General features: G+C 41.9%; 1 protein-coding gene across 5 annotated transcripts in view; it reads left to right on the top strand.

Annotated features, from left to right (window-relative positions):
- Positions 1 to 27,509, top strand: part of MCF2L (MCF.2 cell line derived transforming sequence like) — a 107,799-nt gene that overhangs the window by 42,762 nt on the left and 37,528 nt on the right. For all 5 annotated transcript variants that reach the window (XM_054973451.1, XM_054973452.1, XM_054973453.1 and 2 more), the window contains exons 4-8: positions 6,609 to 6,699; positions 20,182 to 20,295; positions 23,314 to 23,430; positions 23,910 to 24,059; positions 26,311 to 26,435. In XM_054973451.1, coding sequence (XP_054829426.1) covers positions 6,609 to 6,699; positions 20,182 to 20,295; positions 23,314 to 23,430; positions 23,910 to 24,059; positions 26,311 to 26,435 — 597 coding nt within the window. The remainder of the gene's footprint in view (positions 1 to 6,608; positions 6,700 to 20,181; positions 20,296 to 23,313; positions 23,431 to 23,909; positions 24,060 to 26,310; positions 26,436 to 27,509) is intronic.

Consider the following 27,509-nt stretch of genomic DNA (forward strand, 5'->3'; position numbering starts at 1 on the left):
ATGCAAGCATTGATTGACTTAATAATATGGACTTGATTGAAGTCTAGCTTTATTCAGAATCTGCAGAACGTATAATAGAAATTACGCCTGCATACAGACACATGTTGTGTTATAACTAAAACCCATGGTACCATGGTAGAGGGAAAGGAAGAACAAGATTGTTAGGATATTGGCAAGCAGTAGGATTGATAGAATACTGAAGCATGGCCAAATCATGCCAATTGCTTTGTAGAACTGTAGTACTGATTGAATGTGTATAAAGAGGGGACATCCTGACTCTGAAATTCATCTATGGAATAATTTGCATAGATTATTCATCTATGGAATAATTTGCATGTAAGTGCTTTCATATTTAAAAGTCTTTCAACTTTAAGAGAGGAAAGTGGGGCCAAGTCAAGCTTACTTTGTTGGTTGCATGTTTTTCCTGTGGAATGCTTTCATATAAATGTGGTTTATCATGTGAAAGCTTAGGTAGTTCAACCACTGCATGATGTTAAGCCGTCTCTGTATTGTGATAGATTCAGCCATGTAAAAGTTTGGATTCGGTGCAGGGGGCTACCATTTGTATTTGTCTTTTTGCTGCAGAATGTTCATTGTTTAGAGAGTGATGGTTTTAGTGTGGAATTAAACTGGGCTATTCTCTAGTTCTTTGTGGATACACTGGACAGTGTAGTTACTTGGCACAGAAACTGTACAAGCAAGGAAAATCTGTGCATTGCCCTTTTTGCACAAAATGATGACTGCATGTATCAGGAGCACTTCTGTTAGTGGGCTCCCAGCATGCCATATGTATAACTTATACATAAGTATATCCATCACACTTGTTTGTGGTAATGTGTACAAAAGGATGTATATTAAAATTGTTGCACATACAGGGGAAAAAACTTGTTTCATGCATGAATATATTAATACAGAAAAAGTGATCTAATGTAGTTGGGGAGTAGAGGTCTTCCAAATCTGGTTTGAACTTTTGGTTTTGAGGTCCAAAATGGCTTGATTTAGACAGCTCTGTGCATACTAAGAACTGGAATTACACTATAAAATTTTCAGTGGCAAAGTGTATACCTTTTGATGGATTTTTATAGTTCATCCAATTAATGGACATCTACAGCAATTATAATCATGTATTTTTATTCAAAAGACTGCATGCATGGATAAATCATATGGGTGGTTTTATATGGACAAGAAAAATTGAAAGATGTTCTTTTAGAAAGTAGAAAATACATAAACACTATTGTATGTACCCTGTTGCTAATATTATTGTAAGAAAATTATAGATACCTTTTCTGGAAGTGGGACCCAAAAGAGTTACACAATGGTTTAATACGTGAGCTAACAAACATACACTAATAGATTAGGAAATTTACAACAGAAATAGTTGGGAAGTTTTATATGTATTTTGCCTAGGGTTGCCAACCTCCAGGTGGTAGCTGAAGATCTCCCAGAATTACAACTGATCTCTGGGCGACATAAATAATTTTCCCTGGAAAAAATGGCTGCCTTGTAAGGTGGACTTTATGACATTTTACCCAGTTGAGGTCCCTCCTCTCCCTAAACCCCCTTCCAAGGCTCCACCCCCCCCCCCAAATATCCAGGAATTTTCCTACCCGGAGCTGGCAACCCTAATTTTGCCGCTTGAAATTACAGTGGTTAGGAAACCTCAGAATTTTTTCTGCTTGAAAATGAGTGACGTGTGTTTAGAATTCCAAGTACATGAAGCATGCTATGCAAAAATCTGCAGAATACATAATGACTTGCCTACAAATTGTTATTTCTCATGGTTCAGCTAATCTCACATTTTTCATGGAAATCCCTATCAAGTGTTTCCATTTTTCCCATTGAAATGATGTATCTGTTAAAAGTATTAAATGCTGTTAATATCTGATATTGCACTAAAAGAAGGCTTAGAAAGTGTTCACATTATTGGATGACATAAATATCAGCATCCTGGTTCCCTAGCAACCTGTAGCTCAGCCAGATTTGCCTTTTAGCTGTAAGCTCTGCACCAGAACATGACCTGTACAGCTAAAACATAACTTGGGTGCAATGACCTGTTCAGATCATGGAGTATTTGTTTCATAAATGAGGAGCTGGATTAATCCATTATGTTAAGAACCCTGCAGGGTAGGGTTCCACTTTCGATGATACTGAGGTTAGTTCCCCAGTGCCACAACAGTAAAGACATTGGAGTTTTCATCCCTATAACTGAAACATAGTGGGACTGCCTTTATCTCAAAACAGGAGCGATGGCCTTGTTGCCAATTGAAGGAGCCTGTAGAATATTAGTAGTTGAGCGATGGGCAGGATAGAGTGCAAAAATGCCACAAGATGAGAGAACAGTAACTTCCAGTATTTAACAGAAGAAAGAATGCTCCTTATGGACTAGTGAAATGGTGCTCCAGAATATGGTTTAACATGGAATACACCCCCATATTTATTGATCTGATGTGTGCTTACATTATGGACAAGAGCAGACTGGGAAGCAAACTACAAACTAGAGCTAAAGGACCACTCGGCTCAGTAGTTCCAGCAGTGGCCGTTAGCTCATCTATTGCTTCCTCTTTCAAACTGACAGAAGTAGAGGAGGCTATGGGTGAGAAGACATTGATTCTTCTATTGATGATCTGAACCAAATGGCCCCTGAGGCACTGGCAGAGTTGTTGGGTCTTGGTTGTGCTTATACTTGGCCATCAGTGGCCCTCGAGGTAAGTGGTCCACCAGGAAATTTCCAGATAAGTTAAATGACCAGTCTGACCCTGATTGTGGAGTAAAAGAGCCAGTTTGGTGTAGTGGTTAAGAGTGGCAGGACTCTAATCTGGAGAACTGGGTTTGATTCCTCACTCCTTCACTTGAAGCTAGCTGGGTGACCTTGGGTCAGTCACAGCTTCTCGGAGCTCTCTCAGCCCCACCCACCTCACTGGGTGATTGTTGTGGGGATAATAATGACATATTTTGTAAACCGCTCTGAGTGGGCATGAAGTTGTCCGGAAGGGCAGTATATAAATCAAATGTTGGTGGTGGTGTTACTGTTATTAAGTTGCTGTAAGTGATGGTGATGGCTGCTAGTTTAAATGGCTTTTAAAAATATTGGTTGGCCCCAATGGTCTGTATATTGAAGGCAATAAGGGTTGCATATCTTTCCCATGCCTTTCCCATGCCCATATCTTTCCCAGAAGTCCTTTATGACCCAAGAAAATTTTATTCCTGGAGTCATGGGGCCTGCATAGACTAATAGCCACATGGGTTGGGACACTGCAGTGAGGAGCAGGAAAAGAGTGAAATCCCCTTTCCTGCTTTTTCCATCAGCTCTGCTCTGCAGATGGGAGAGAGAAAAAGGATTGATTTCACTCTTCACTGGAGTCTCATGAGTTTGGTTATTAATCCACATAGGGTATGTGACAATAAAAATAAATTTTCCTAGGGTCAGAAAGGAATGCATGGAGTGCAGGAGAATGTAGGAACGATTCATGTTATCCATACTATATGCCTCAAATTGCCAAGTGTTAAGGATAAATAACAAACAGCTGTTTCTAGCATTCTTATATCTAGGCTATTAGGCAAGATTTATGCTGTTATACCCCTGGAAAAGTCATCTGACAGCTTACTCCTAAGCCATGGAATATGGATCTGAAATTCTAAATAAGAAGGCTTCTGCCTTGGAACATAAGAATATAGGAGTAGCCTTGCTCAGTTAGACCAAGTATCCAGGTAGCATCTGGTTTCTCATTGTGGGCAACCAGTAGGGTTGCCAGGTACCTCAAGTCTCCCAGTGGGAGACTGGGATGCTTGCTCTCACTCTGTCACCACGCGGGATGGTTTGACCGCGTGTGCGCAAAGCATGCGTCTGCGCGTGCGATCCCGGCGTGCATGATGACATCACTTCTGGGAGAGATGTCATCATGCAGGGTCAAAGGGCACCCTGCATGATGATGTCATGCGCGCCAGGAAGGAGCAGAGAGAGAGGTGGCGAGAGCAGGTGGCGGTGAGTGACGTCACCACACAGGGTCACTTCTGGGAGTGATGTCATTACACAGGATCAAAGGGCGCCCTGCATGACAATGTCACGCACGCCAGGAAGGAGCAGAGAGAGTGGGCAGCCCTCTCTCTCGCTGCCGCTGTGCCCCTTGTCCCTGCCGGCGTGGGCTGCACAGGGGCAGCAGCGGCCACAGCAAGAGAGCGGCCCACAGCCCCCGCAGCTCGCTCTCTCGCTGCCACTGCCACCGCCATGTCCCTTGTTCCTGCCGGCACGGGTTGCACAGGGGCAGCAGCGGCCGTGGCGAGAAAAAGGGCCATGGCCACCCCAGCTCGCTCTCTCGCTGCCACCGCCACCGCCGCACCCTTGTCCCTGCCGGCACGGGCTGCACAGGGGTGGTGGCAGTGAAGGAGCAGGCAGCGGTGGCCACAGCGGCGGCAGTGAGAGAGCAGCCCGTGGCGGCTGCAGCAGTGAGAGTGGCCTGCTCTTGCCACCACCGCCTGCTCTCTCTCTGCTGCCACTGCCGCCGCCCGCTCTCACAGCACGAGAGCACGCCCCACACTCAGGGGCGTGCCATGCCACCCGGGGAGCGGGCGCCCCAGGAAGCGCCCCCCCCTGCCGGCCAGGTAACTGGGCACGGGGGGAAGGGTGGGATCAGGGGATCCCCCACCGCGGGTGGGGGGATGGCAAGCCTAGCAACCAGATACCTCTGGATAGCCCATAAGCAAGCCAGTGAGGCATAGCCTTCCCTGCTGCAGTTTCCGCCAACTAGTGCTCAGACATGAACTTTTTTTGAGTGTGATGCCTTCTCTCAGCTGTCAAGGCTGTCAGTGGTCATTCTCTGTGAATGGTCATGACATACGGATCATAAAAAACTTAAAAATCTGAATACTAATGAACAGTTGTTAAAAATTGTCATTTTGCGACTCTCCCTTTATATATATTGCTTGTTCAGGTTCCTGTCTAGAAACTTGGTTGTCTCTTGCCCTCTTGTTCCTGGTAGCCAGTGGCAAACTAGACATTAAAACAAGTGGGAAAATTCCTGGGTGGGCGATGGCCTTGGTGGACTGCCCTGTCAACCAAGGCCACCCCAGCCCCAAACAAGGGATGGCCACAGCCTCTTTAGGGCAGGCAGCAGCTGCTATGAGCTGGCGGCTCTTGTCCCAGTGAGCAGCCTGGCCAAACAACAACAACAACATTCGATTTATATACCACCCTTCAGGACAACTTAATGCCCACTCAGAGCGGTTTACAAACCCAGTAATGGGTGAGGAGGGAGGCACAGGCCAGGTTCTTTCTCCCTCCTTCTTTCTTGCAGGGGGGGGATATCCTTTTCCCCAGGCCTATTTTCTTCTATCTCTACTAATAGTGAACATTTTAAATTAAGTCTTCCAGAGAACTTCATTTTATATAGTGGGCTAAAAATTGTAAAGAATGAATTTATTTACATCAAGATATTACTCAGATGTCTACTGGAAAACATGTTTAAATAACACCTTAATAAATAACTGGGTAAGTTAATGCCATGGTAATTGGTCAACATGATGATTATGGAGGGAAGAGGTATGTGTCCTGATTTGAATTTAAATAATTCAGATATTAAGTACTAACTATTCATTTTGCTGTTCCAAAAGCCAGAGGTGAAGATAGCATTTCCATAAATCACTATAAAAGCAACAACATAAAAATACTTAGTCGCCATGTGAAATGCCATAAGCAAAACAGAAAGCTGTCTGCATGCCAGCAGAAGCAAACTGATTGTGCACAATGTGTGTTCCTTTGGGGGGGCTGAATAACCCAAGAGATTGACCACAATATTATAATATAATTGATGTAATCTACTTAAATATCCTCAAAAACAATCAGAGGTTCCTGTCGTTCTGACCCAAGGTTGGCTGTCACTTCCATTACATTGCAATTGGCTAGCAGTCAGCTGCTGGCATTACACAATTGGTTTGTATGCAGAATTATAACACAGGAAGCGATCTCTTTATTTGTACTCTGCGTTTGTAGCACACACAGCTCAACAGAGCAAGGAAACAAACATCCAGTTTGGGTGATCTCACAGATTTCCATTTCAGAAACATCATATTTTCCTTCACCTTTGTAATAAATGACTTAAGGAATTTCTGCCTTGATTCATGTGGACCTTGGAAAAGCAGTTCTTGAAAATGCAGAAGACCAGAGAGATCTCTGTGATGCATAGAACCAGGAACGGAGCATGCATTTCAGGGGAATTTGACAAATTGATGATATAAAACTGGTCTGTCAGTAAGAAAAGATTAAATGCAGAAGAAAGGGGGAAATGTTTTTCATCCTGAACCCTGATATAAAGATGGATTATCATTGTGTCAGAAAAAGCAGCAACAGAAATCCTGGAAAATTGAAGTGAAAGCATGTTTGTATGCCTGAATCATAAAGCCTTGCTACCTGTGGAGATTTGCAGTGGATGTATTGACTATCTGAAATTGAAATTCTTCCTTATCTGGGGCGTGTATTTCATTTATTTGGTATACTTAGTTCCGTTTGAAAGGATCTTTGCTCACTGGAATAATACTGCTTGAGCTTTGGAACCACTTGTATAATTTTCCGTAACTGTGTCTTCCTTTCTCCTTGCCCCCTCTCCCCAATTTAGTGCACAAGATGCTGGAATTGGATTTATACTTGTCATAGACCGCAGGCAAGACAAATGGACTTCAGTGCAAGCCTCTATACTGCGAATTGCGGTGAGCTCTTATCCAATTAAGGCTTTTTGAATCACTTGACAAACCTTTCTGTTCAGCATAAATAAGAAACAGAAAACAATCTCTTTTCTGAGGTGCTTGGGTGTTACCATTTTTAATTTTAAAAAACTCTTTTAATATAATCATTCATTCTGATTTTAATTTAACCATACAAATAATGACATGATGGAGTTATTAATATTATGAATAGCATAGTACATATAACGATAGAAGTAGAAGTAATCCATGATAATATAATTTGCATTAAAAAAATTGATGTTCTATTCTATTGATTTGTAAAACTGGGCTTCAAACGGTACCATGATGGAGGGCATTTACTTTTCAGTTTCTTAAAGCTATGATGAAACTTGCTTCTAAAATGTAAAGTAAAAGGCAAATTAGTTGGTCTCAGTTGAAGCATACCTGGCATTTTACAGAAAAACCTTAAAGTGCTTGCTACAATAACATGTTAGAGTACTTACTTAGCATAGGTTAGTTAACATGCTTAGTAATTATATTGAATAAAAAACAAGACTTCTGTCAGTAAAGATTCTTTATGTTACATAAACAGCAAATCAGAAGCTTCAGGTTTCTCTAACAATGCAAAAGAAAGAGATGAAAAAACCTTATTGTTCAAGCAGTACACTGGTCATATTTTTACCTTTTGTCTCTTGTTTTCTTTTGCGCCTTGTTTTCAGGTTCTTTATCATTATTCAGTGGTAAATGCAAAACTGCAGCCAGTTTGTGTATATAAGCCCATATGGCTTCTTTTTTAAATATCAGGAAGCCAATAAGAAGCACCATAAAATCACTTGTTACTTTGGAAGTGATTGAATTTTCTCCCCCAGGGCTTCTTCTGTTTCAGAAACAAGGCGTCTCGTCTTTTTTTCCTTTTAAAAAAAAACAGAAATGTGTATTTAATAAAATTGCTAACTAATTCAGGAAATGGGAACTTTTTGGTAACCTCTTTTCAGACGGAATGTTAGAGCCAGAATATTCTAATTTTAATCAATAAAAGAAATCCTAAGATCTAGGTCTAGTTTTGTTATGATGCAAGAAAATTAGGGCTAATTGTGAAATAAACTTTATCTGCTGGTAGTCTGTGAAAATGATGCACATGCTCATTTTGGAGCAGTGGCACTTAAATGCAAAGTAGTATTGATTGTCATTATCCAAATCACAGTTTGAGAGACTGGGAACATGGTCTTCTTTGTTTCCAACCCACCAGGCTCACCCTTATGCACTAGTTTCTTCTGATGTACAATAACAATAGTTGTCTTGGAATCAGGATTGCCTCTAAATGGTTGGTTGGGCCCAACAATCCCTTCTGCTAAATTGGGGCAGGGGGAGGGGGTTCTCCTTTTACCAGATTAAGGCTAACTGCACTTATATACCACTCTTCTAGACAGATTAGTGCCTCATCCAGAGTGATGAACAAGTTAGTGTGATAACATTATTATCCCTACCATACAGGAGGAGAGCTGGGGCTGAGAGGAGTGGCTTACCCAAGGCCGCCTACTTGAGTTCATGGCAGTAGTGGGATTCGAACCAGTAGAGTGCTGATTTGCAGCCGAACCACTTAACCACTGTGCAGGGAGTTGTTGGATCCAACCTTCTGGCTTGAAATCATGATTCGGATGCAATTCTTGGTTACAGTAACCTTATCTTGCCTGATTGAGATGTCACAGAAAACTGAGAAACCAGGGAAGGAAGGGAATCAGTGTTGGAGGTAGGAGCAAAAAGTAGGGTTACCAGCTTCAGGTTGGGAAATTCCTGGAGATTTAGGGGGTGGACCCTGGAGACGGTGGGGCTTGGAGAGAGGAGGGACCTCAGTGGGGTATAATGTTATAGAGTCCACTATCCAAAACATCCATTTTCTCTAGGGGGACTGATCTCTGTCCTCTGGAGATCACATTTTGGGAGATCTTCAGCCATCACCTGAAGGTTGGCAATCCTAGCAAGGAGGGAGATGCAGAATGATCCTTACCTCCAAACCAAGGTTTGCAGAATCAGGAATGTGAGTCTGAACTGAGCCACAGACTATACTTAGAGTGTCAGACTAGGATCTGGGAGACTCAAGTTTGAATCCCCCCCCCCCTACCAGGAGGAGACTGATGTAAACTATTTGGGGGAGAAAACTGGGGTATAAATGAAGTTAATAAATAAAATAAATAATTCATTCTATGACAATAATGAGTCATAAATATAATACTATTTTTAAAAGTAAGAGCAATTTAATGCAGACATTGCATAATGCTTTTCCACTTGGCAGTTACTTGGGTCTCAGCTGGAATATTGCTTCCTTTTAAGGCATGACAGATGTTAAGTTGGCCAGGATAATAGAAAAGAAGTTAAGATTATTGCAGCGAGAACATTTAAGGTTATGTACAAGGGCCTGGCTAAGTTTGGCATAAATACAGACTACAAAGGAAGCAATGTGATTGCATGTAAATATTTTAATTGCACTGGTTCAGGCCCATGACACAGTACTGGGCTTTCTTGAAGCCTTGGGTTAAGGATAATATTCTGTGTTCTGATATGCAAACACACACTAATAATTAATTACTATAATGCAGAAAACTTTATTAGTTTTTAATTCCTGCAGTAAGCCAGGCAAAAAATTTAAACTAATTTTTAAGATATAATTTATCAGATCATTGTAGATACTCTGCTAGATATTTTCCTACCAGCCTCACAGACTTCCCAAACACTCACATTCTAAACGTTCATCCTCCAGTTGTATATATTTCCATATATACTTTGTTCTTATCCAGCCACTAATGTCCGTATCCAACCACTTATATTCCTTTTCCAACCACTCGTGTCTTCTGGCTTCCTCCTTCAATTGATTAAGTACTAATAAACAGCTTTACAGGTATTTTTTTAAAAAATAGCCTCTAGTTATCTTGGTTTCCTCCTGAATATGTGGTTGGAGCTTATCTGTTATTTATTTCCCATACAGTCCCCCTATTCTACCCAGTTCATATTTGCCATTGTTGTCTTTGAAGAGAGAAGACTTATTAAGCCCCTACATCTGTGTTTCCCAGTGTTCTATACGTATGCTATGGCCCGTAGCCATCCACTGTGATCCACTGCCATACATATCCAGCAGTTTTCATGAGTACTTACAGAGTGTGTATGGGAAGGTGTCTCTAGGTATTTTTGTGAACTGGTTTACCTTCATTGGAGAGTTTTGATCACATGTAATTTCTGGATGTACCTGATAAGTTTTTTAAAACTGCTTTTTACCTTTCAGAAGTAAACAAAGGGAAGCTGTCATGATTGACTTCTAAAGCTTTATTTATTTATTTATTTACATTATTTATAGTACACCTTTCTCATTGAGACTCAAGGTGGATTTCACAGAGTAAGTCAATATGATCAACAGCTGGGACATTCAATAAACAATACAATCGGGTATGGATTGCAGAAGTTTGAAAAAAACACAAGTAGAAATCCAATACAGAGTTGAAACAATTCTGGAACAAAACAGAAGAAATACATAATGCATTAAATGATGTGGAAAATTGCACAGTAGGAGCATATATATAGCTACAGAGAGCACACAGTATGTACTCTGTAGTTCTTATCTCTTTACCAAAGCATCTCTCTGAACCATTTGTTACAGCACAGTCTTACTGCCTGTATAAAAAGCCTTCTTGAATTATTCAGTTTTGCATTATTTGGGGATAGCCAGAGGAGCAGGAGCTTTCCTGACATCTTCAGGTAGGCCATTCCACAAAGCGGGTCACCACAGAGAATGTGCATGTTCAGGCAGCTGTTGATTTTGCCCATTTCAGGGTGGTACCTGCAGAAGGCTGTGTTCAGATAAGCAAAGGTAGCATGGTGGAACATAGGGAGAGAAGCAGTCCCATAGGTATGAGGGATCACAGCCATGAAGGGCTTTATATGTGGTAGCCAATGCCTTGAACTGAGCCTGTTAACTGATGGGTGGCCAGTGGAGTGACTGCAGAATGGGAGTAATATGCATGCTCTACCTAGCTTCTGATTATAATTGAACTGCAGCATTCTGTGTCAGCTGAAGTCTGAAAGTTTGACTTTGAGAGGATAACTATGTAGAGTGCATTACAGAAGTCAATTCTGGATGTTACCATAGCGTGGATCTAGGTGGCCATGTCAAGGAGTCATCTTCTGAGCTAGAATGAGTTTGAAGAAGGCATTTTTTGCAGCTGCATTAATTTGTTTCTCTAGCAGTAGTGCTAGCAGTATAATACTATTCTGCAAGGATATACTATAATATAATATATAATAGGCAGTATAATACTATTCTGCCTTTCAACTCTTCTGCAAGGATCAACTGGACCTCAACGAAAGTGAGGAGTACAATTTCCTTCAATATTGCTGGATTCCCAACTAGCATCACTTCCATTTTTGTCTGGCTTCAGTTTCAATTTATTTGCTTTCAGCCACTTGACCACATCTGTCAGGCAGTGACTCAACTCTTCAACTAATTCACTAGGGGATTTGGATAAAGAGATACAGAACTGGGTGTCATCTGCATATTGATGACATCTAATTCCATGATTTCTTCTAAAGGATTTACATAGAAGTTGAATAACATAGTGGATAAGATTATACCATGTGGAACCCTGCAAAATAATCCCACATTGAAGCTAACTGATGTTCCTCAGCAAGCCTTTGAGTCTCTTCCATGATGAATGATTCACACCAGTCTAGGGCTCATCCCCTACTACTTCTGCCTCCAAATGCCTCAACAGGATGGCATGATTTAATATATCAAAGGCTGCAGGTAGATCCAAGAGGAGCAACAAAGAAGCATAGTCTTAGTCTGCATTCATTTAGTCATCAACTAAAGCCATCAAAGCCATCTGCATCCCATAGCCCAGCCAGAAACCAGACTGAAGAGGGTCCAGAGCACCAGTTATTCAAGAAGGTGTAGAACTGATCTGCTTGATCACTTTGCCTAGAAAGGGCACATGAGAGACTGGGCAATAATTGTCTGCATCATTTTTGTCTAGGGATGTTTTTTTAAGCAGCTGTCTCTTTGAGTGGCTGAGGGAAGGCGCCTTGAAGTAGTGACTGATTTAGAATAGACATTAAGGGCTCATTGATGTGGTCTTTATATTATTTTAGCAATCAGTCAGTCAGTACTGACTGTATTTTAGCAATCAAGTGGGCATGGTTCCAGTACACAAGTAGTGGTCTTCACAGATGCCAGGATTCTGTCAATATTTATCACTGTTCCTGGATCAAAATGGTCCATAAGCAGACTTTAGGGGGCAACAGATGGAATATCATGCAGGAATTGTTCAGGGAAATGTGACTTGATAAACCTTGACATATCTAGCTGTGAAAAAAAATGGAAATTTATCTTTCCCGGGCAGCAGTGTTTACTATATTAATTTTGAAAGTAATCAATCCAGCATCTGAATATAGTGTGATAAGTACCATAACATACAGTGAAGCATAACATACATTTTTATCAATAACCCCAGAAAATGTTTCGTGCTCTCTCAGTAACCACTGGAAGGTTAGAAACATATAATCCATTAGGAAATATGCAGTTAGCTTCTCACAAGGGCAACTTATAATCAGGTTTGGCATAATGCTTGTTGTCTCAACTGTGTTATTTTTAAGCTGAATTTATGTTGGGTAATAATTTATGATTTATGATAATGGTTAGCAGAGTAGAGCTTTGCGCAGCAGATAAAGAATCACAGAGATTTGTGTTCGGCTTCTAAAATAATGTTTACTACATAAAGGATAAAATAATAAGGGTTACATTGGTGATAAAATAAAGAAGAGCTAACTAGCTTCTACGTCCTTACATGCTGGAGGTAAGGGTGCAACAGACTAGTGGGCAATGGCGTCCTGGACAAAGGAAAGAATGTTAATTGCCCCCAATAAACCTGGTCAGCCAATAATCGATCCTAGATTAGTTCATTAGGCATGCAACTCCCATTTGCCCTGGCAGGAACAGTTACTCAACATTTAACTGGCCTCATGCTAATTAATTATGCCTAGCTAAGACAGAAACAGATTAACCCTTTCATGACAGAAGTGAATGACACTTGCAAATCCCAACAATTTATTTATGTGAGATTTTTGGAAATGCCCTTCTCTGCATTCCTACACACACTTGTACTTAATGATACTATTTGTTGTTTGTTACCATTCCTTTCAGAGAGATCTACATGTTGGATAGTCTTGCCAGGAAGTTGCCAGTGTAACAGAAAGTATGTCAGAGTAGAAGTGCTAATATTTCAGCTTCAGGAAAATTTAGGAAACTGACAGCCAAGCCAGAATAAAGGGTGGGAGTGGGGGGACACTGATCTATTCTGTGTTTTTAAAATGCCTGTGACATCCAGGAACCAGGGCTTTTTTTCAGCTGGAATGCGGTGGAACGGAGTTCTGGAACCGCTTGAAAATGGTCACATGACTCACGCTGAGTGGTGCGGAGGACAATCTAAACTCCCCTCTGTCTGGAGATCAGAGGGTGGGGCCACCAGCCATGTGACCATTTTCTTCTAGGGCAACCCACTGAGTTCCACCACCTCTTTTCCCAGAAAAAAAGCCCTGCCAGGAACTATGGAAAAAATAAAAGTTAGACAAGCTCTAACCTCAGGCTAAGAATTCTTTTAGGATACCAAAGGCTAGGAAGGTTTATTTATTTATTTATTCACTCATTTATAGTCCACCTTTTCCACTGAGGCTCAAGGCAGGTTACATAATGTAACAATAACAAGGACATTTCCATAAACAATGCTTAGGGTAAATAAATACAAGTTTACAAAGATGCAGATAAAATTGATGGAAGGCATTGTTTATTTATTATTATTACGTCCAGGGTGGATAAAAATCAATGATTTTTTTAAAAAAATCAAAAAAATCGGATTTTTTAAATTTAAATCAGATTTTTTTTATTTAAATTGGATTTTTTTAAATAAAATGCTTTTTGAGGAAAATATATTACCATCCAAAGGTTATTCCATCATGAAATAAAGATTAGTTTTTAATTATGTAGAATAAGGCTGTATATGTTTAATTTTTTTGGTAAATAAATTCCATTAATCCATTCACAATGTCATGCTGTTCCAGAGGTTTTTGTAAGATTATTGGGCAGTTTCTCTGCCTACAAGATATTATCACAGATGCTTGGTTTTGCAGTTCTCAAAACTGAATTTGTGTCAGCTCAGCAGAGATCACATGCCTCTTCTTCACAGCAAAAATGTTATAACATGAACAGAGTTGAGAAAAAGACCTTAATTCTATTGTTCTACAAACCTATGAAGACAGAATCAACCCCTCCAGTGCTAAGTTTCAAGAAGTTCAGTGAATAGAAACAATATTTTTCTGATTGTTTAGAGTGGAATAGATCTGTACAAGAAGAAACTAAGTGTGAGGAGGGAGGGGCAAGCAGTACAAAATGAAAGTGAAACTTTTTGAGCACAATACTGCACAAGTCTTTGGATCTTTTGTGTGTATGACCTGAGGTTTATCACATTCTTTCCTTGGAGGAAAAAACCTATATTGGCAGCAGGCCGTAAAAGAGACCCAGTTTGGGAATACTTTAATGAAATTCCTTTACCTATCGGTAAGGCAGGCATCTTCTTGCATATTAAAGTTATACCAGCAAGAATTAGTCTATGTAGAAAACTATGATTTAAATCAAGTCTTAATGACTAGTGATTTAAATCGTGAGTTAAATCAGATCCACCCTGTTTATGTCATTTATAGTCCACCTTTCTCACTGAGACTCAAGGCGGATTACATAGTATGAGGTTAATACAATCAGAATCAAGTACATTTCAATACAATACCATAAGGTAAACAGATACAAGTTTAAAAGACATAGCATTAGCAAGGATCCAAGACAGAGTAGAAAAAATACTGGAGCAAAACATAATCAATTCTAGGACTAACATTAGACAACATGGAGTGCTGGTTGTACATAGGAGTACATATTTAAAGCAGCAGATAATATATAAGGCAAAAATAGTGATGAAGTCTATGATCCCCAACTCGTTAGTGAAGCATCTGAGAGACCCCATCCTTACAATACATCTTTCATTGTTCAGTTTATGAACTAGCACAAGGCCCTCAAATAGTCCGATACAATCCTGGGCATAACAGATGGCAGCAATTTGATTTCTGCTTTCTAACCAGGTTTAGGTCTAAATCCTGTTAAGCTTAAGGCTCAGAAAAGCAAGCAAAATATGACCCTTCCCACCCACCCCCGATGGTTGCTGTTTGTCTAAAACAAAAATTCAGGTATCCAGAGCCAATGGATGGCGCTCAGAGTGGGACCATGGGTCATGATGGAATCCAACCATTCATTTCCGTGGCTTCTGTGAAGCCCACATTGGGACTGCGCATGCACATACCCAATGTGGGACTGCACAGAAGACCACTCAATGAGCAACATTTACACATGAGTGCAGCCCTGTTTTTTTGTCCAGTCTCAGCTGAGAGTCCAGAAATTCTGGGTGGAATTTGCAGCTTTTTCACAGGATCAAGGATAGCATCCACAATGAAAGTGGTGTATGTTTAAACAACAGCAGAAGAGGAGAAAAACAACCTTTCCCCTTGCCTTTTTCAGCAACTAGCCTGAATGCAATTTTATTCTGGTAAATTGGTGGCTGTTCTAAATATCACTCTGCAGAGCCAATTCAGCTCCTATTGTTGGCTCAAGTCATGATGACACCTGGAGGAACTACTTACACCTGTAGCTGACGCATGCTGCTGCAGACTACAAATCGCTGACCATTCTTTCCCTCCATCCCTTCACCTTCCAGTGTCTAGTGCTAGTGAAGGGAGGTTTTCTAATGAAAAAAAAATCAGTTGACTTGTTGGCATCTTAGAAACATACGAAAATCTATCTTAGTTGCTCATCGTTATAACAATGCTGGTGAGGGGTTTATTAGGATCACTAACTCAAATCATTCATTCAGAAATGTGAACTTAAATAAAATAATAATTTAAAAAGGAAAAGGCCTCAGTTCATTATTTTGATGCAATAATAAGACATATTTTAAGGGGTCTACAAATTATGGTGTGTCTTAACCGGTAGCCATTATTTGCCCTCTAATCACTACCCCTGTAGTATATGTAGGAGGGGGGGCAGTAGAAGTGGAGAAGCCTTCTGCACTTTCATGCTAAGCTTTTGTAAATAATAGTGAGGTGGTGTTTCTGCCTTCCATAAATGCCCAATGGACAGAGAGAGCACCGTTTCTTCTGAGTTATCCATGATTCACGGTAAGCTCAGGGGTGGGTGGCAGTTATCTCCTTTAACTGCAATTAGTGGAGAAATCAGTTGCGGGCATTTTTGTGTGGCATGAATTTTCAGCTAGGAGGAGGGAAGGGCACTTGCTGGTGGCATCAAGATTTTTGGAAGCCTGCCATTTAAAAAGTTTTTTTAAAAGACTTTTGGGAACTTGCCAAGATATACTTTACTGACATTCAAATTTTAATCTGTGCAAATAGTTGGGTAAAAGTCAGCCAACTCCATGGATTTGTTTCCTTTAAGAATAAAGGAATAGTAAGAATAAAGAATAAAGGAATAATAAGAATAAAATTCCTTTAAAGGAATAATATAGAATAAGAACAAGTTTTAGAGAAACAGTTTTAAATAGAATTACATTCTTAAATTTTGTCCAATATGAAAGCATATAGTGTTTTCTCGTAGAAAACAAAGTTGTTTGACTACTATATAATGCAAGCCTTCAAGTAGTAGTAGGCCCCAAAATTCTGGTTTTTGACAATGGAAGAGATAATATCTGCATGCTGGATATACCTCATCAAATCAGCATAGTTCAACATAGTTCAGTTGAGAGCCATTTTCATGAACTTGTGTAAAAAATCAGAAAATAGAGGGATAGTGTAGGTACTTGATCCAGTGATGTGGCAGAGTAGAGATTACAAGTTGTCTTATAATCAATGTCAAAGGGTTTCAGTAGGTTTCTGCACTAAATAAAATTGGTATCTGTTGGATTTAGATACCAAGAAATCCATAAATATTGGTATTCCTGATATTCAAGTACTCCCATACTGGTTTTATATTGAGAGTTTTTTTCGGGATTCCAAAATTTACTGGATCCATTATTCCTTGTGGAGAAATCTTTCGGGGGGCTGGAGGACCTGTTCGTGAAAATTACACCAAAATTGTAGTAGAGTGAGGGCTGCTTGTCTGTTGAACCTCCCCCCCCGCCCAATTTCAAGAAGATTGTGTCGAGTCCTGGAAACAAGGTGCCTCCAGCCACTCTCCATTGTTTCATATGAGGGGGTGGGGATCTAGTGCTTTTATCAAGGGCAAAGAAGCCATAGCCTAACACACACGAGCAACTGGTGTCCAAAAAGAAGCTACAAAGAACCAACAGAACCAGTGCCAAAACAGAGAATCCCAATAGAACCTACCTAGCAGCAGAAGTTAGGCATGCAAAAAAAAATCCTGCCTTGAAGCTGCAGCCAGTCACAGAAACTTGGGTTTTTTTGTTCCCCTTTGCAGGTTTCCCAGGCAAAAAATGGAGGGGGAAGGGAGATTATTCTAACAGGCGAATGGCAGCACTCATTAGGGGGAGTTCCACTGTCTATCCAAGCATGACAGTGCTCTCATGTGGTCTATGAGCTTAATTCTCTCTTTGATTATGGTTTTTACTAATTTGCATGGGAGAGACATTAGGCTAACTGGACCTCTTTCTAAAAATCAGTGTAACATTTGCTATGCTCCATTGGTCTGATACATTGGCTGATTTTAGTGACAAGTTACATATATTGATTGGTAGATCAATCTCTCATTTGAGTTCCCTAAGAATCCTCAGATGTACATCAGGTCCTGGAGATGTATTGGTTTTTAATTTCTCCAGTAGGTCTAGAACTTCATCTGTTATCACCTCAATTTGACTTTGTTGTTTAGACTCCCTTCCTGAAAATTGTGGCTGTGGTGGCATGGGCGCATGACCCATACTTTCCACAGATGTCAAGAATTCATTTTGCTTCTCTCCCCATCTTCCTTTACCAATCTCTTTATTCTTTTGTCGTCCAAAGGCCCCAATTCCTTCTCCGGATGGTTTCTTGCTTTGGATATATAGAGATCAGGGTTGCAGTGAAAGAGCAGAGACAGGAAAGTTCCATTCTGCTGCTGGAAAATTTAGTCTGGATTCAACTCACTGTGTTGAACCAGGTCTAAAACTAAAACTAATGCCTGTCTTTTACTTGTACCAACTAAACAGAGGATTAAGATTTGGGTCCATTAGCACCTTAAAGACCAACTGGATTTCCAGGGTATCAGATTTATGTCCATTTATTCTTTTGCAAAGGGACTGACCTGTTTGTCCAATTTAGAGAGTTGAAGGGCATTGCTGACACTGGATGGCATATATAACGTTGGAAGATGAACAAATGAATGAGCCTGAGATGGTATAGCTGTGATGTTAGGTCCAGTGATTGTGTTGTTGGAGGCAGTATGGGGACAGAGTCTGATACCAAAAATCACAACGTTCAAAAACCAATGGGAGTCTTCTAGGACATTCTGTTGCTGACCTCTAAGAGCAGCAGTTCTCAAGATGAGAAACTTCAAATGAAAATTATAACACAACATTGAGTTTAGGTTAGGTGGGTAACCATGTTGGTCTGCAGCAGAACAGCAGGATTTGAGTCCAGCGGCACCTTAGAGACCAACAAGATTTTCAGAGTGTAAGCTTTCAAGAGTCAGAGCTCCCTTCTGGTAACGTGCCCAACAGAATTCTTCCACAAAACTCTTCTAGATATTACATTCACATTCCATAGAGATGAATATAAAACTCATGTTTGAAGAATGGAGCTCTGGGTCACTAAAGCTTACACCCTGATAATCTTGTTGGTCTCTAAAGTGCCACTGGACTCAGAAATTGAGTTTATTTGCAGATTTGGAGCAATAGATCACCCAGGGATGAATTGGGACGTAGGATTTTTCTCACATTACAGATGATAATTTTCTGCACCTCACACCCATGCTCTGTCAAACTAATTGCAACATGTATTATAGCTAGTTACCTGACACTCTAATTTGCAATACTGCCCTCACCCTCTGCCTGAATTATGAGACTCTTACCTTTTCCCACTCCATGTATCTGATGAAGGGAACTTTGTCTCAAAAGCTCATACCCAGGAAATCTAGTTGGTCTTTAAGGTGCTACTTGACCCGAATCTTGCTTCTACTACTGACCACCATGGCTACCCACCAAAAACAGAGGATTGAATAACTCTTTCTCAACCTAGACATTAAGCCAAGAAGAGGGAGGGAGAATGTAAATGTAAGAGGCTCTTTCTGAAGAAGAATTCTGTGAATTTTGAAAGCTTGCTCACAACTCTGTGATTTTCAAGTGGTCCTACTGTCAGGCTGTGGCACGCCCCCTGGCGGCGGGTCTGGGCGGGGCGGTCCCGGCGGGTCCGTGCTGGTAGCCTGGAGCGGCTGGGCGGGTCCCCAAGGAAGCGTGGAGGCTCTTTCACAGGCGGCCTCAGACTAGGGCGGCCCTTGTCTGACCGGCGGGCCGGTCAGCACGTGGCTCCACCCGGCTGGCTGCGCCTTAACCTTCAGGGCAGCCGGCTGACAAATGGCAGGGTGCTCGCCTTAGGATGCCGGGCACCTGCTATGTCTCTTCCAGTACCTTCCTCCTCGGCCTGCCTCCAGAGCCTCCTTAAATACTTTCCCCACTCCAGCTCCACCCTCACCCCCGAGTGCTTCCACCCACCATCAATCCCAACACCTGTGCCACCTGCATCCCAGCCCATTGGGCCCACCTCCCTCTACCCCGTTGGTGGGCTGCTAGCCGGGCTGCCCCGCTCTCCCCCAATGCCTCTTGCCCTCCTCCCTCCTGCCCTGTGATGGACGGCGGGCTAGGCCCCTGACGGGGCGATCTGGCCCTTCCCCGGGCCGCCCTCCAATCACAGGCTGGCTTGCTCCTCCCTCCCCCCTGCTGGCCCCGGCCGCCCTCCTGCTTGGCCGAGGGCGCCTGCGCTGGCGTTTGGCAGCCCGGCGCGGCCTCGCCCTGCTCGCTGCGGCCTTCCCCGCGGCCCGGACGGGGCCGTCGCCGCCAGAGCGCTGACCGCGCTGGCCGCCGCTTCCGAGTGCGCCCGCTGTCGTGGCCGCTCGGGCTCCTCTCCTCCGGTGCGGCGGCGGGCGGCGGCGCAGCGGCGGCGCAGCCGCTGGGGCCTTCTTCCACCGGTGGGGCCTCGTCCTTGGCCTCTCCCGCCCGGTAGGTGGGCTCTGCGTCGTCGGGGGGGTGGGGGTGGGGGGAGTCCGAGGCCGGCGTGTCGGGCCTCGGACACCTACTAAGCACAGTGCTGTAATGCCCTTTGAGCCCCTTTTTCCTAATTAGGCCAGTATAGTTACTTGCAATTTTTGTATATTAAGCCTATCTGTGATTTAAAATATTTATTAAATTCTTAATGTGAAAAATTCTGATCTAGAATGAATTGACTAAATAAACATTTCTAATTTTAATGGTAATTTTAATGGTTTTGCAGGCATCATTCCCTGGAAACTTGCAGCTAGTTCTGGTAATGCGCCCAACCGGATTCTTCCACAAAACTCTTCTGGATATTGCATTCAAGTTCCATAGAGATGAGTATAAGATGAAGGTACCAGTTTTTTAAAAAAAAAAACTTACATGAATACAGATGACTGCTTACCAAGTGGTAAAACGTATCAGTGATAATGCGGCAACTTATTGAGCTGGTCCTTTGTAATATTGGCCGATACGGGACAATTTTATATTGGCCATAGTTCAGCTTTCTGAATGGGCGTAGATCTTATTAAACTTATCCTTGACGTTGTACAGCAGCTGTAAGTGGTACCATGATGGAATTGCTGCCCCCTAAATGGTTATCCATTTTCACCCATTGTCATCATGTGTTTTTCATATTAACAGAGATTATTTATATATGCAGCAATTTGTGTTTTCCTTATGTATTACTATTCCTGTATACTATAAATTAGTATTCAGAAATGTGAAGCCAACCACAAATGAGATAAGGGGTTTGGCATACTGGGAAGGGCTCTAAAGAAGAATCTTAGTTTGTAAATTTTAAAAAATACAGAAAAAAAATTGGAAGTGGCCTTACGTACAGTAAGCCTGCACATTGCCCTCCTGGAGAAAACACTTAATGTTGAATATTGGAAAATGTTGAATTTTGGAAAATAGGGAGGAAGGAAAGCCCTGAACAGGGACTATACACTTCTCTCTGAACTACTTCTTAGAACACAGTCCTGTAATCTGGGTAGATAGCCCTGCTGAATAATTCAGTCTTGCATAGTTTGTGGAAAGCCAAGGGTGTGGGAGCTTTCCTGACCTCCTCAGGCAGGACATTCCATAAGGTGGGGGCTACCACAGAGGAAGCATGTGTGAGGGCAGTTGTTGATTCTGCCCAACTGCAGGGCAGTATCTGCAGAAGTCCCTTGCCAGATGAGTGAAGCTGCTGTGGGGGAACATAAGGGGAGAGGTAGTGACACAGATACGAGGGGCCAAGACCATGATTGGCTTTGAATGTGATAGTCATGACCTTGAATTGGACATGGTAACTGATGGGAAGCCAAAAGGGTGACAGCAGAATGGGAGTGATATGCATGCTCCATGTAGCTCCTGTGAATAAAAGAGCTGCAGTGTTCTGCTCCAGCTGGAGTCTCTGAGTCAGCTTTGAGGGGAGGCCTATGTAGAGTGCATTATAGTAGTCTAGTCTTGATCTTAGTGTGCCATAAATCCAGGTGGCCAGATCAGCTGTGTCAAGGTAGGGGACCATCTTCCACACTAAGACTTGAGAGAGGGCCTTTTTGCAGCTGCATTTAATTGCTTCTCTAGCAGCAGTACAGGATCTAATATAGCCCCTAGGCTTTTAACTGAGTCAGCCAGGATCAACTGAACCCCATCAATCTTGATTGGGCTCAATTTCAATTTGTTTGCTTTAAGCCAGTTGACTACAGCTGTCAAGCAGAGACTTAGTACCTCTACTGCATTGTCAAAGGATTTGGATAACAAATTAAAGCTGGGTGTCATCTGCATATTGATAGCATCCAATTCCACAGCTACAAATGATTTCTCCTAAAGGCTTTACATAGAAGTAGAATAACATTCGGGATTAGATTATGCTTTGTGGAATCCCACACGATAATTCCCACAGTAAGGATAGCTGGTCTCCAGTAATAAGCCTTTGAGTTCATCCCATGAGGAATGATTTAAACCTGTCCAAGGCACTTCTGATACCTACTTCTGCCTCCAAAGGCCTCAGTAGGATGGCATGGTCTACTGGGTAGAAGGCTACAGATAAATCCAGGAGGAACAACAATGAAGCACAGCATTTGTCTACATTCAGATGGAAGTCATCCAGTAGAACCACCAGAGCCACCTCCATGCCACAGCCTGGCCTAAAATTTCCTCAATATGCATTTCCCATCCCTGCTCATGAGTTTCCAATTTGCACAACTTAATGTAAATGTAGACCATCATTAATGTCTACATTTTGTTGGTTGTCAGCTAAATCTCTTTCCACTTGATTGTACATCAAATGCAGTCAAATATAAAATAGGTAGTTAGCTACCTATGATGTGACATTTACACTGGTGAGTTTTTAAAGAGAGATAATTTTACCTAAGATAAAGGTTATGCTTTCAGTATCGGGATTTAAGATCTTGAATGACTTGTCACACTGATCTGTTTTGGAAATTCTAAACTGTGGTTTGTCTTTCAATTCCTTTGGATGTCATATTTGGAAGATTACAGCAGAGTAACAAACTGTAATCAAAAGATAAATTTAAAATATGGTATATTTTAGCAATAGTGTTCCACCTGTATTCAGATTCATGCATGTTATGATAATTATATGGCGATGACCAATAGCTGGATCGAGCAGTGCTCTAGAGTGAGCAAATGCCCTTTTGCTTACTTGTGTGTTGGGGGTGGGGACGCTTTGATTCCTGCTGATCCTCCCACACAAGCAATGCCAATCCAGAAGGTCCTCTGCCTTTCTCATGTGTGCTGGTGGGGGAGGAGGGAGCTCAGGGAGGCACAGCAGGAAAACAACACACCTCTGCTCATAGTTCTTGGGTTCCAAGAATTATCAGTTCCAAGCCACTGAATGCCGTAATTTTAATCTTGGCCTATGCAGCAGCAGGTGAGCAGGCAGGGTGGGGAGGGTTTTCATGTTGATGAACAACAGCTGAAGAAGGCATGAGGGCCCAGTGTTCCTGGTGCTGCTGCTTTGCCTGCATGTTGATTTATAACAGCTTCTACAGGTGCAAAATGATGATATTAACCTGGTTGTTCCAGCAGCTTCTTTTGGCCTCTGCGGAGTATCAGTGCCTGCACTAGATGAAGGCTGCTGTCTCCCATCCTCTGGAACCATTTAGTGACAATAGCTATGAAGTGAAGCATGGGCACTCCTACCATGTGGAGGAGTGATTGTAAAACATATATATTAAATCATTTATTAATTCTATATTTTAACATGGATTCATAAAGCACTTCAGCTTATCTTTTTGGACATGCCTTCTGCTGCCCTATGACTGAAATTCAATGAGAGGAAATGGCAGATTCGGTCAAAACGAAACTTCTGAAAAGTATCTTCATTTTTATGTGTTTCACGATGTTTTTTCTGTGTTATTAGATCATAATGCTGAGCTCACTAACAGAATTAAATAGCTACATTGACAAAACACAGCTAACAGAGGATCTTGGTGGCACGCTGGAATACTGCCACAACAGGTGGCTGTCTCATCGCACTGTAAGTAATTCTTTTTCAAACTAGTCTGGATCAATGGGCTCTTCTGTTGTACCACTTACTAACCAGTTTGGGCAGATGAATGTGAATTGAAATAGCATGTATGAGAAAATGTCTCAGAGGAACTTAGTCATCTTAGAAAAGCTTCATGAGAAATGAATTTGGGAGTGGTGATTTCAGAGCATAGATATCTACAGTATGTCATTAAAGGGCTTTTTTGTGACATCTCCCGAGAGAGGGAGTACAACAGCTGGACTGTTGTTGTTTTTTTAAAGAGTTTGTATTGAAGATACCCATAATGTGAGGCCAGAAAAAAATAGCACAGGGATTAGTGGTGAAAGCATTTTTATTTACACATTTTAATATTTACTTTGTCGTGCATGTAAGATGTATTGATTTTGGTATTTTTAAGGATGTGTGTGTATTTAAATTCATTTGATTCTGAGTGTGAATTCACTTGTAATGTTTGCTTATTCCAAAAGGCTATAGAAAACTTTGCTCTAATGGTTAAGCATACAGCTCAAATACTTCGGTCCTTTGGAACTGAGCTGGCAGAAACAGAGCTACCAAATGATGTACAGTCTACCAGTTCCCTCCTTGCAGTACATACTGAAAGAAAGGACAAAATGAAGGTACGATAGTTGTGCTGCATATGTTAGTTGTGTTAGCAATGTACATGAGAGTATTGAGATGCCCTACAGCAAAATATTAGCTCTGCCTTCAGGCATCCCAGAAGACAGAGCTTTGTCCATGACTGGCACCAACACAGCTTCCTGCCATGCCCACACCCTCTCCTCACTCCCTAGCATGTGCAGTATCATTAAAGGTTTCCAGTTTTGAGAAAACTTGACAAACTTGAGTTCCCTTTGACATCAGAATGTGTTGGTCTGGGCAACTTAGGAGTTTGTTCTCCCCCACAGGCATTCTAAATCTTGATTTTAAATGTCTAATCTGATTTTGGACTTCATGCTGTCCTTTCTCATGGTCCCGTTCCAATAACTTCTATAGGTTGACTTCTGAGTTCAGAGCGACCAGGTTGGATCCTATGATGACTCTCTTTCACCATGTCTTCCTCCAACAGAGAGACATTCTTCAACAAAGAGGGATCTTTTTCCATCAGAAACAGTGTTCTTCACAGGAAACTTAACAGAAGAGAGTCATTGGATCCAACTTAGCAGAAGGAAGTCATAGGTTCCAACCCAACATTCATAAATCCCAAAAGGAGCCTTTCCAAACTTTAGAATATAGAAAAATCATAATGATATGAGTTTCCCATTTTTATAAGAATGTTGGTTTTTTTAAATAATATTTCTTGCTTCATTTCTTACATCTTGTCTTTTCCTCACAAAGCATTTAATTTGAAAAACTGTAGTAGACACTAATTGTAAGTTTGCTGTAAAATGGTGGTTACAGAATTAGCTGTCCCAATGTCAGGGTTATTTATTAGAAAAGCTTGTCCAGAGACTCTTCTTCATTTAAATATTATGACTTTAAGTAGTTATGAAAAGACTTCAGGAAAATATTTCAAGTTATTTGTAGCACTGCTAGAGAAAATGGAAGTTCACTGAGTCTAGAATAAGGAAAAGGGATAGTTGCTTATCAGCGGTTTTGGCTGAGTTTAGGATATAATCTGTTTCATCAGATTCTTGTTAGTTGCTTTATTTTTAAAAAATTTACTCTCCATTTTTGGATCTGACACTAGGGGTGTGCACTTCAGGTTTCTGGTTTGGGGAAAAACCCAAATTGGGCCCAATTCATAAAGATTCGGTATTTCCGAATCGGGGCCAGTATGATGGACCTCATTCGGAAATACCGAATCAAAGCTTCCCAAAGCAATTTGGGTCACTTTGGGAAGTTTCAGGGCCTTTTAAAAGGGCTCCCTCCCACCACCACCTCACTTACCTGGGACATCCTGGCAGCAGTGGAAGCGGTGACAGAGGCACTGGCTGCAGCCTCCCCTACCACCCTGCTGGCCTCCGCAGAGGCCAAAGCAGCGGCGCCGGCAGCAGAGGCGCCAGCTGTGGCCTTCCCCGCTGCCCTGCTGTCTGCCGCTGTGGCTGAAGCAGTGGCGCAGGCAGCAGAGGCGGCAGCTGTGGCCTTTCCTGTTGCCCTGCTGGCTGAGTGGCAGCGCAGGCACCAAAGGCGCCGGCTGCAACCTTCCCCGCCGCCCTGCTGACCACTGCAGCGGCAGAGGTGCCTACTCCAACCTTTGGGAAAGGTTAGTGGGGGTTGGGGGAAGAGGGGCTCAGGGAGGAGGTGGGGGTCTCACTTCGGTATGCTCTGAATCATTACAAAGCATACCAAAGCAACTCGGTTAACCCAAAGCGGCTTGCTGCTTCGGGTTTTGGGTTATTCTGAATCTTTTTCCCGCTTCTGGTAAACCCAAAGCGGGAAAACTGAATATTTCCCCAGTGCACACCCCTATCTGACACTATTTAATATAAAATGTTTTGGCCTGGAGCTAAAGCAGGGACTACAGGGAACATCAAAATTTCCAACAAAACCTAGTCTAATTTGAGAAAACAAGGCACAGCTAGGAAGGAGTAAGGCTTTTGTATCTTTGCCAAGAGCTCTTGAGGATATAATTGATTCTGTTGTCTTGAACTGCTTCAGGTCTGGAATCTCTGAAGACTCCGATGTGTGCAGTGGAAGCTGTGGTGGTAGCTTCATCTCAGGCTCCTCCTACTCAGCCCCACACATAAAGACAGCTAGTGGGAGCAAGGCAGATATTAAGATCTCCCTTCCTTTTAGTAAAATGTGATTTCCATGACCCTGAAAATACTGTCATGAACAGCTCTTCTCTAATCTCAAATTTGACAGGCTGGTCTAGGTTAAATCTTCATCAACGTAACTCTTAATAGAGGCCTTTTTGATTTTCCGCAGGAGGATCTCAGGCTAGCATTAATACAAGGTGGCGATATTCTCAAAAGTATTAAAAAACCAGTTCTTGAAAACCCAGAATTCAAAATGAATCCAGATCAACTTGAAAATCAAATCACTGTGGAAAGGTGAGGTAAATCTATTTGTGACACAGATCATGTTGTACACCTTTCCTAAAATAAAACCTAATTCTAACATGCAACCAGGAGGTGAGCAGGCGTATTCCCACTTTGGTACCCTCTGGAGAGACATGTATTGCAATAGCCCCCATAGCGAGGTGAGTTTCATCTATGCAACCGTAATGTTTCCCTCTAGGCAAAACAAACAAAATTATTTGAGGTCTGCACTGTATACGGCTACTGCTCATAATAACATAAGATTAAGGGATGGCATAAGAATGACAGTGAATGATGAACAGGGCTGATATCAACATAGTGACCACCTCTACTACTGTACTAGTTTGCAAGGAATAGTAGCTTCTTCAGTTAACTGTGTAATCTGTCCACTGATGGGGATCAGCTTGCATGCCCTTGGCACTGAATATCTTTACCAGTCTGTTACATTTTAATCTGAACCTACAAACTGGTCCTCACAGCTGTTTTGATTGTTCCAGTCATACTTGAACACACATGAATACATGAAGCAGTCTTACAGTGAGCCAGATCATTGCTTTGCTCAAGTCAGTATTGGCTGTTCTGACTGGCAGTGTCTCTCCAAGGTCTCAGTCTCAGCAGGTCTTTCACATCACCTGCTGCCTCACTGCGGGGATTGAACGTGGGACCTTGTCTGAGCTCTACCACAGAGAAATGACCCCTCTCCAAACCAAGGGCAGCTGTGCATTTTCCTCTAAAATACTCTCATGGTCCAGCAGCTAGTCCTGTTCTTTGCAAATTAACATGGTCTGGCCTGTGCTGAGTTACATCAGTGGTCCATTAAGCCCAAGACTCTCTAGTATTTCATATTCACTATTAGCATTAGGGATGTTGCCTTTCCTTCTACTTTGAACTGCAAATAAAATAGTTAGGAAGAGTAATATTTCACAGAACATTTGTTCCATTTAATTTTTCTCTCCCCAAAATAAAAAATTACAACCTGTAATACCATGCCTTGCTAATCACCCCCCTGCCCATTTATTTTTCAACTCTCACACTTTTGTTCCATTTAAAGGATGAGCTTGAATTCAAAATGAAGAGAGTAGTTCA

Source organism: Eublepharis macularius, chromosome 3, assembly GCF_028583425.1.
Source record: "Eublepharis macularius isolate TG4126 chromosome 3, MPM_Emac_v1.0, whole genome shotgun sequence".
NCBI classification, from domain to species: domain Eukaryota; kingdom Metazoa; phylum Chordata; class Lepidosauria; order Squamata; family Eublepharidae; genus Eublepharis; species Eublepharis macularius.